The sequence below is a fragment of the Aplysia californica genome, unplaced genomic scaffold (genome assembly GCF_000002075.1).
Source record: "Aplysia californica isolate F4 #8 unplaced genomic scaffold, AplCal3.0 scaffold00336, whole genome shotgun sequence".
In the NCBI taxonomy this organism is placed as follows: Eukaryota; Metazoa; Mollusca; class Gastropoda; order Aplysiida; family Aplysiidae; genus Aplysia; species Aplysia californica.
This window is the reverse complement of record NW_004797606.1, coordinates 750946-761383: the sequence shown is the minus strand read 5'-3', so window position 1 is coordinate 761383 and position 10438 is coordinate 750946. Positions and strand designations below refer to the sequence as shown.

Sequence of the window (10438 nt, the reverse complement as noted above, 5' to 3'; positions counted from 1 at the left end):
CGGGTTGGAGAATTCTAAACGAACAATTCGTTCGTCGACACTTGGACGGTTAGAAATCCAAAACTGAGCGGTCTATCCGTATAATTCTGGTTTAGCACTTAAAATAATAAAATTTCGGCAATTTTGTTTTAAATACTTAAAAGTACAGTCATGTATTCCAGCCTAGCGCATTTAAAGATAGTAAATCCCCATAGGAGCCTTTGAATTCAGTTTTTTATCTCTCCTGTAAAATTTACGAAATCAGAGTTGGACGGTTAGAATTCTCCGCCGACGATGTGTTAATTTATTTTCTCCTCATTCATTTCATCTCATCAGTGACTCTTACAGCACAAAATAGTATATGTATTTTTACTTTCAAATAATAATAATAATGATAATAATAATAATAATAATAATAATAGTAATATTCTTATTCAAATCTAAAGTTTTCTTAACATCTACGTCCCCAGGTGGAATCGGAGAGCAAGTTTGAGAGGATTGGAGGAACGTCCATGGGGGGTGGAACTTTCTGGGGCATGGGTTCACTGCTCACATCTGCAAGGGTATGTGGTCGAAAATTTGCATATATATGTGAGGTGTTCTGACAAGATGACTTAATTCTTGGATTTCAGCCCCATGGACACAGATATATTATGCGCCAAAATAGTTTCTACAATCTATTGCATGAAATGATAAAAGATGTATTTAACTTGTGGAAAATATCTTCAGTTTTAAGTCTACAGAGTTGATGGGTTTATTTTCGGCCGACTTCTCCATTCTTGAGTTGCGAGAAGTTACTCATTCTGTCAGCATGCCTCACACATGTATACATTTGTCGTGTGACCTGCCTGAATAAAGTATGTTTGCCTATAGTTAAAGTTTACAAATGTAAGCTGGGAGGGAAGCTTTGTTAGGCTGGTATACTTAAACCTGTTAAAAATATTATGTAATATATATTTTTTTGGCGGTTGGCTTAAACTTTTTCTCCTTTGTGCAAGAAAGAGAGAGGTTTGCTTGTTAACTCACTCAATCCCGGGAGTTTTTCCTGAAATAATACCCAGGAACCGGTCTTTTTGGCACTTATGTAATGGCCCACTGGTAACCAGAAATGTCATCCAATTGCTTTGAAATTTGGCACAAAGTACAACCTAAGATGGATCTATAGATTGACTAAACTTGAAGTATGTAGCTAAAGTAGTTTTGCTTTGGGGTGTTGTACAAATTTGTCATTTTTGGGGGTCTATTTTTTTTCAAGGCCGAATGAGCAAGAGCAAGCCTACATTGGTATTCAAATATCCTTGTGAGTGTCAGATCTTTGCATAGTATGTCATGTATAATAATAAATATAGACTGTTGATTACTTTTCATGAATAAAAAAATGTATGCGTCAGAAAGGCAGAGAGAATTGATTGTGAGACATGCCCAGCTGATCTGTGTGAACAAACATGCTGAAAGTGCCTTCATGAAAACCGCGATTTCTCCGTGTGTAATGACAGCAGAAACAAAATACCAACAACCCTCTGGGCAGAATGGGCCTGGGAAATAATAAATTGACTTTATATAAAACTTGATGCCATTTTCTGAAACAAAATAATTTGTATACGGAACAAAACTATAGAACCGAGTTGTATCGGTGGTGGGATTGAACACAGCCCGTGAGCTGACCGAGATATTTCAGTCACGGGATTGAGTGGGTTTAGTAGGCTCTCCATTTCACTTTTTGAGAAGTTTATGTTAACATTAATTTACATAACACAAATTCCCGCTCTGCGTTTTACAGTCTATATTTTCAAACATCAAGTATCTCTGTATTTCTGTTGGTGTGAAGGAACTTAGGTCTGGTGGACCCTAATAGGAAAGATGTTTTGATAAGACCTTACTTGGATTACTTGCATCCAGAGCTAGAATCATATCAGGCGGCACATGTCCATAGCTGCTCATCTCTCCTTTCCACTGTCCACCCCAGGGTCTTCCTGCTAATTGTCTCCATGGAGAGCTGGTTTGAGACTCGCCTGATCACTCCTCTGAGCAAACTTTTTTCCCTGTGCCCTGCTCACACTTTTCTTTTATTGTGCTGAGTGTGTGGGAGCCTTTCTTCTCTTGGTCGTGAAGGCTCTCACCACTGGTGGATCGAGTATGATTCGGCCATTGGGTGCTGCTTTGCCAGCAAGTTCATCAGCACGTTCATGACACCTTAAATCATTTAGGATTAGTCATGGTTTAATGTATTGCAAAGTATGTTTTTGGGTGGCCGGTTCTACCTCAGGGATTTTACTCTCTGTCTCTCATACTTTTCCAACCTACTAAATGACTATTATTGTGTCAATATTTTTCTCTCTCCTCATTCGCAAACTCTTGTTTGTGGCTTTATGAGGATGCCACTTGTAGGTTCTACTTTTGTCCTCTATCTATTGTCTCTGTCTAACTTTCTCTTTCACTGCTTTAAATTATAATTAATGCGCTGATATGGTTCCCTTTATTGTGTTTGTAGGCAATAAGAGGGTGCCACTTGTAGAATTTACTTTCTTTCTTTGTTGTCTCTTTCTGACATTTTATTTTCCAGGTATTTATTGATGGTCATTAAGTCGATATGTTTCACTAAACTACTTAAAATATCACAAATTTTGTTTGCCTTTCCCTTCCCCCACCCCCTCCCAACCCTTCCAACCTCAACTTTCCCCTTTCCCCCACTCCCACGGACTCCCAACCCTTCCCCCCTTCTCCCTATCTCCTGTCCCACCCATCCCCGAACTCTTGCCCCCCCCCCCCTCCCTCCACCCCCCCACCCACCAACCACAACCTCCCAACTCTCCCGCCCCACACACTCACTAGGAATTTGATGAGCTCCTGGAGCTGGCTGAGCAAGGTGACCACAAGTCTGTGGACATGCTGGTCAAAGACATCTATGGTGGGAACTACGGGGCTATTGGCCTGGGTGCTGATGTCATCGCTAGCAGCTTTGGCAAGGCAGCCCGCTCTCCAAGAGACACATCAGGTTGGATTTTTTTCCACAATTCTTCTTGTAAAGTTGTGTATTTTTCCTTAAGTACCTTCTGGGTGAAGTTATTCTCTTTCTGGCTTGCAATATTGTGCTATTTGAGGCCCAGGGCTTGAACAACTTGATATCGTCTGTGTTATGCACAAACCGGCTACATGCAAAAATTTCAATCTATGACTCACGATTTGTAAAAAAAGGACCGAGAACAAATCATCGAATGAAAAAAAACCCTCCCAAATTATGAACTGGCAATCTTTGTCAGGTTTATAGAATAGTTCAGCCATGTTAATGCTGTTCTTCTATAATTAATGCTAGTCTTTTTGAAATACCACTTTCTTGACTTTTTGGCCTGTGTATGAGGATATATTATTTCGGGGAAGATGCCTGGTAAAGCTGAGTCTGGCAAAGACATAGGAGAAGACCGCATACGATGGCAACTGCATTCCAGCAAATTATCCACTATTCACCTCTATCATGGAGCCATGGTATTGCACATGGCTATCATCATCGGCTCCGCTTCACCCTGGTGTTTTGAATATTTCACTTTCAGAAATTATCAATGATCTTCTTAAGAATTACCCTGAGTTTGAGATTTTTTTTATACTATTGCCAGAGGTTCCTATAGCTGTAGGCGGCAATCACGTTGAATGGAATTAATGGACATAAGGTTCGAAGGAGGCAGAATGCATTTTTATTGATCTGATGTATGTAGAAGGAATGAATTGTTGTGACAAGATTATCGACAAGTGCGGCAGGGAGGTTGGTGGAAGAGGAATGGAAGAAGAAAATGGTAAAAATTATCCTGGTGGGAGATGTCCTTCTTGAGAGAAAAAGATTGGCTAGCACAACTGAAGACGAAATCAGACCAAAAGGCAGGGATGACAAAAAGATGGAATAGCCTGACTGATCGAAAAAGATGCTCTTGTCAGAATAATAGACACTATTGTGACGAATTCAGTTATGAGGAAAGAGACAGATTTTAAAAAAGCAGTATGGAGACTCACATGGCCACCGTAGCGGACATTTGTAATTCATTGAAAAAAGATGATGGGATCGAGGGAAGTGCTTTCTGCGTCTGAATCAAGAGACCAAAGGTTAAGAAAATAAAGCGCATTCAGGTATTTTCAACAACATAGCTGACAGTTTACGGAGAAGAGTTTGCTGACTGTTCTTTATGTCATCGAACTTTGGAACATGATGTGTTAGGAACTGGGTGATGAATGAGCAGTCAAACATGAATGTTCGTATGGCCGATGTATCCTCTGAATTGAGGGGTTATTTAGCAAATTATCATAACCATTATCACTTTACTGTATGGCTCAATTGAGCTGTATCTTGCGGCCCCTTTCCAAAGTTTCACTAACGTGTAATGGCTCTACATGTCAAAGAATACTGAAATAGAGCAGCGATCCCTCTGGTGAAGCAAATTTTTTTCGAGCTCAACTTGGCTTTGCTCCATCCTTGTGAATATTATTGCAATGTTTACGTGATTACTGCGGCAACGTAGACATAAGTTTGGTTAAAACATTGAAAGCGCAAAGAAACAATACAGAAAGCAACACCCAACAAGGAAATGGTCATCAAATCCTTAAGTGAAGGTGACAAACTCTGTGGTGTTGAATGGACTTGCCAGCTGTCTTCTTTTTATTACAAGATTAAAATGGCGGTGCATCATTTCACGTTCTACTATGTTGCTACAAACGATGTGATGGGTTTCGTCTGGCAGGAATCCTGACTACCAAAAGTACCTCTTATACACTGATGATTGGACATACCAAATCCGATATTCTACTTTGGCAAAGCTGCTTCTTTTTTTGTGCTAGAAACAGGGTTGAAATTGAACCAAGGACACTAGAAAAGTAGCATCTTACAAATAGAAGTGAGTTCCCGAGCTCAATATTATCGAGAGGAGGTTGAAGAACTCCCCTACCTATATGTCAGCCCAGTACATCCATAAAACACTGTCATCACGTTCAAACCCCATCCATACCATGTGAATTCTCTGCAACACCAATGACTTTCAGGATTACATGAACATTTCCGACCATTTTGTCAAACACCTCCGTGTGGAGAGCTGTTGCATGTGTTTTTACATGGGTGTGATGAGCATTTATACAAACTGCTATTAGAATCACAGGCTGCTAGCTTGGACCTGCATAACTTACTACACCTCAGACTGGAGCGGTGTTGAGTTTCGCTGTCCAGAATTGAACTTTATCTTTTTGCTGAGTCAGTATTATTCCTACAGATTTGTCCTTTGAAAATGCTTAATTAAAAGAATGATTCTAGTACTTTGACGGACACAATTTAGCACCTTCTTTATTCTTGTTTGGGTTTAAATTTTGAAAATTTTTCCTACTGAGTTCTGCATGCTCAATTTTGTACAGATGTTCCTTTCTCTATATCAAAATTGTTATTGTCCATGGTGCTCATTTTGTTTTTGCATTCATCAGTGTTTGTGTGTTAACATAGTTTTTTTGTTCTCTTCTTGTGCTGTTTGTATCTGCTCTCTTCCTCTTGCCTTATGAATGTTTCCACCTAAGTCACTCGACTTTGTGATGTTTGTATGGATTTCGTGGGGAAATCATGGAGAGAGTCTCTTTGATGTAGAATTTTTGTTTTTAAATTGTAAGCCTAGAAATTGTTTTCTTTTTAGTTTTGCTCCTATTTAGATTTTCTTCAGTTGTTTATTAACTTTTATATCTGTTTATAATAAGGATTTGTGTGGTTGGCGGGTGCTCTGGTGTAATTTTCTCCTTCCTTCCTATCATATATATCTATCATCATTATCTCTCCTCCTTTTTTTGTGTATGTTACTCTCTTGTAACACCCCTAATCTTCGGCACTTATATGACCTATGTGTGTTGCAAGTGCCATAAAACTCTTGTAAACTAAAACTAAGACATAATAAGCATGTTTTGTATCTTTCTGTTTTTTTTTCAAGTGCAACAATTCAAGAAAGAAGACGTGGCTCGCAGTCTACTCTTGTGCATTAGCAACGACATCGGGCAGATTGCCTACCTTCAGGCCAAGCTGCACGGGGTGAAAAAGATTTATTTTGGTGGTTTCTTCATACGCGGCCACCCGTTCACAATGCATACCATGACGTTTGCCATCAATTTCTGGTCAAAGGTTGGTAGAAATGGATGCTTTTGAAGACGGCAAGGGAAAAACTGATGTTCGTTGTTGTTAGCGATCCAGGAAACTGATGTTCGTTGTTGTTAGCGATCCAGGAAACTGATGTTCAAACCACAGTTCTTTTCTTTAAATACCGGCCGTGCAACGCAATGATGACTTACAAAGATAAAACCTGTTTTAAGTACCACTCAGTGAATTTTTGAATCGTTGAGTCACAAGAGCTTTTGGGAATTGTACGCAGGGAAAAAAGTAGAAGTTTCTAGATATTAGTTTTCAGATGGTTGAAAAATATGACAGCTTCAGTTTTTTCCCCCTCAGTTTACATTTTTGTTTTTCTCTGAGTTCTGTCTTAATTGGATTTTTAAGGACAAGAGGGCAAACCCATATTTCGGGGTTTTCCAGAAATCTTGACCTACACCCAAAGTGGGCAATGCCTTACCTATAGGAGAAGTTTGGTTTCATTGGTGTGTATATTTGTTTGGTTATAGAGAAAACTCTCCTTGTCTTTTTAAGAAACTGAACAAGGGGCAAAAATTTTACATTCGATTTTCTGAAAACAGCATTTTTCAGGATAGCCCCCTTGTGCTTAAAAGCGACCAATTGGGGTGCTGTGATTGTTTGTTGAAACCTGCTTAATTAAGAGTGGGTGTTTAGGGGCTGCATTCATTAGGTTTTGTACCTTTGTTACTGTGTTGTGATATATCCCTTTTTAAAACGGTATCCCTCGAAGCGAATTATAACCTTTTCTATGTCAGTATGGTTCTCTCCTTCTTAGATGTAGACATTACTAAACACTTTAGATACACACATAGCGTGCTATCTCTAGGTGTGTTGTTAGCTCAGTTGTTATCATACTGATCTATAGTGGAGATTTGAATGCAGTGAGTCATTTTAAAAATTGAGCTGTTACGTGAATTTTCAAGGCTTTCCACCTTGTAGGCTTTGTCATATTTGGATGGACATTGAATTTGGAGATCCCACTTCTTGAGTAACCTTAGCGTGTTCAATGGCGCTTTAAATAAATATCATATGATGACGTAATATTGTACTATATAGAACTATATACTGTGTATTTGGAAAAATATTGATCTAGTTCAGCCAAGTTCCACCTCAAATAAGTTGCTTTAACATGCATGTAAGAATGCATTCAAAGACATGTGAGTAATTTTTAAAGAACATTAAAAGATGTAACTTTTTGTTTTGTTTTGTAGGTATTTTACATCCCCATGAACCCAATTTAGATAATTTAAGAGGTGCGTTTCAACCCTTCCTGTCAGTGATAACGTGTGTTGAGAGGAATCCAACGTCCCAGCAAAAGAGTGCCGTATTCCTTAAGAATTCACCGCACATGGGAATCAAAGTTTGGTCTTCTGTGTACTCAGGCAGAGCCCCTATTCATTATACCACAGACATTGGTGGATTGGAAGGTGCATGAATGAAAGGCTATGAAGTAAATTTAGAAAGTTCACAGATGGATGGAGTGTAATGATGAATTCTATTTGACTGATAATTTTTTTTCAGGGAGAAATCCAAGCACTGTTTCTTCGCCACGAAGGGTACCTGTGTGCCATTGGAGCTTTTCTAAAGGGCATGGAGGAAGAAGGTAGGAATTATGTCACTTTTATTGACTAAAACAAGCAAATAATGTCTTGTTAATGGTATTTTATTGCTTTCTGGGAGAAAATATACTATCATTGACCTTGCTAAATTTTGCCCTTTGTGTGTTGATTTTTTTAGGTTTCATTGTTTTCTGATTTAAAAAAAAGGGAATTAATGATGCAGATGTCACTGCCCTTTTTCCAGGCACAGTTTTTTTTACTCAGGGAGTTCTGGTGGCCTCTGTGGGACTGCCATGGATTCTGTTGCTGAATGAAATCAGAACACTGGAACATTGTGCTTTCTATCACTCGAATCACCCAGTTAGCTTTGGTGAAACAAGTGTTAAAGCTACCAAAAAACGTTATAACAGTGAAGAAACATATGTATTTACTTATTTATTAATGTTTTTATTTATATGTAAAACATTTTCCTTTGTGTTTACTCTAAGACTAACAGCTAATTTCAAAACCCAAAATACAGCACTGCGGGTGGTTGGCGGGTACTCTGGTGTGGTCTTCTTCTTTCCTGTCAAACATCTATCGTCCTTATCTCCCCTTCTTCTTTTTTATGTTTGTTACTCCCTTGTAACACCTCTAATCTTCTGGCGCTCGTATGACCTTATGCAGTTGCGAGCTATTTAAAAAAAAATACAGCACAGTTTGTTGTTATTACTAAACACAAAAGCGCCGGATGATAGAATTGGGCAGGGTCCAAAAAAAAAAAAGTGTTAAAACTACCATAACCCCCTTTCCCTCCCCCTCCCCCTCCCTTTCCCTCCCCTCCACTCTTTGTCACCAAATAATAAATAGCATTTGTATAGCGCATTTCCCCGCTCAACAGCAGGCTCTATGCACTTTACACAATATTATTACCCCAGCAGACCATAGAACACTCCAAAACATTCTCAGCTTCTCGGGAAGTATACAGTGCAAGGAGCTGATTAAGGGCTCAAACACTAACAAACTGACAAGATCTTTCGCCGTCTATAGTCGGGTACCCATTCCCACCTGGGTGAAGTGAGAAAATTTGTGTAAAGTGCCTTTCCCAAGGACACAACGTCGGGTCCCTGACGTGATTCGAATCCACGACCTTATGGTTGCGAGTCTGAGAGCCTAACTACTAGGCCACCAATGCCACCAAGTGATATTAGTGTTATAATATCAGACTATTGATGAATCATACTGTTGGTGCCATGTTTTGATGGTTTTTTTCTTTTCTACTTGTATCCAGATGCTGAACGCTATTCTTGGGGTGAGAACCTGGCCGGCAGTTCTGGACTTCAGAGTCCAAAGCACACCAGTGCTTCTTACATGCAGAAAATGTCTATGGATGTAAGTTCACTGTGGCCTTTTATAGTTTTTTCTCCCTTTTCTTATAATCTTAATCAAGTCTTTATACACTTAGATTAATTTTAGTAGAGGTTTTACGGCGCTCGCAACTGCATAAGATCATATGAGCACCAGAAGATTAGAGATGTTACAGGAGAGTAACAAACATAAAAAAGAAGAAGGGGAGATAAGGACGATAGATGTTTGATAGGAAAGAAGAAGCAAACTACACCAGAGCACCTGCCAACCACTCACTTATACACTTAGAATTAGGATCATTTTGTTTTAACACTGCAGAGACGTGCTAATGTGTCAGTGCAAACACTCAGACGGTAGAAGGTGGTAGGACACCACCTCTTTACCTGCCATGCACTTAGTGATCTGCATAGTGAAGTGGCCACCTACCTGCTTTCCCAGATTTCAGAAATACACTATACAGCGACAAAACACAGCTGATAAAAACCTGTAAATTCTTTGCCATACGGACAGGCTGAAGGGCTAGAACTCAGATGACCACTGGACTGGAAAAGTAAAGTAAAATAGAAATTGGTGGACTTTTATTAGAAGAATTTTCCACTTATTCAATTAGACATGTTGGAAGGATCTGGTCGGGTCAGGAAGGTGGACTTGCAAGTGCAAACTTGTGACATCTGGCCTCTGGTTTATTTTAACCAGGCCTTTTTTTTGTTGTGGTTCTTAAAGTATGGGTATTGCTGAGAGGGCAAAGAGATGCTGCTGTGCGTCTTAACAGCTCAGTGTTTAGTTTAGTAGAGGTTTTACGGCGCTCGCAGCTGCATAAGGTCGTATGAGCACCAGAAGATTAGAGGTGTTAAAAGAGAGTAACAAACATTAAAAATGAAGAAGGGGAGATAAGGACGATAGTTGTCTGATAGGAAAGAAGAAGCAGACCACACCAGAGCACCCGCCAACCACCCACTAACAGCTCAGTGTAAGACTTCGTCAATTATCACTTTTCAAAATGGGTCACTGCTTTGCTTTGACATTGAATTTCACTTATACGTACAAAAAAAAACATTGGACATAATTTGTTTTACTCGCTGACCACTGACTGGTGGGTAAATGAACAAAGACCATTTTTTGCTCTCAGTAATTCATTTATGTTTTTTTTTTTTCTAGGTTTACTTTTGCTAATGAGGTGATGTAAAAAAAAAAAACCCAAACAAGGAAACTATGATGAGCCAGTCATGCGTTTTGGCTGATTGGTTATGTTGGGTCTGGAGGTTGTTCGTGAAGGCAGCTGTTGCCTTTATAATGAATTAGTTTTTATTCGGGGTCTACAAACAGATATTTTGAACTTCACGTATATTGATTTTGGTCCGTGGTTTCTGTGTGTGTGTTTAATGTGTGTGTGTGTGTGTGTGTGTGTGTGTGTGTG

At 39.3% G+C, this 10438-nt stretch overlaps 1 protein-coding gene across 3 annotated transcripts in view; it reads left to right on the top strand.

Moving 5' to 3' along the window:
* The window catches only part of LOC101860667 (4'-phosphopantetheine phosphatase), a 33489-nt gene that overhangs the window by 7481 nt on the left and 15570 nt on the right, over positions 1-10438 (top strand). For all 3 annotated transcript variants that reach the window (XM_005102728.3, XM_035970906.1, XM_013085029.2), the window contains exons 6-10: positions 450-542; positions 2812-2974; positions 5922-6109; positions 7637-7718; positions 8945-9045. In XM_005102728.3, the coding sequence (XP_005102785.1) occupies positions 450-542; positions 2812-2974; positions 5922-6109; positions 7637-7718; positions 8945-9045 (627 nt within the window). The remainder of the gene's footprint in view (positions 1-449; positions 543-2811; positions 2975-5921; positions 6110-7636; positions 7719-8944; positions 9046-10438) is intronic.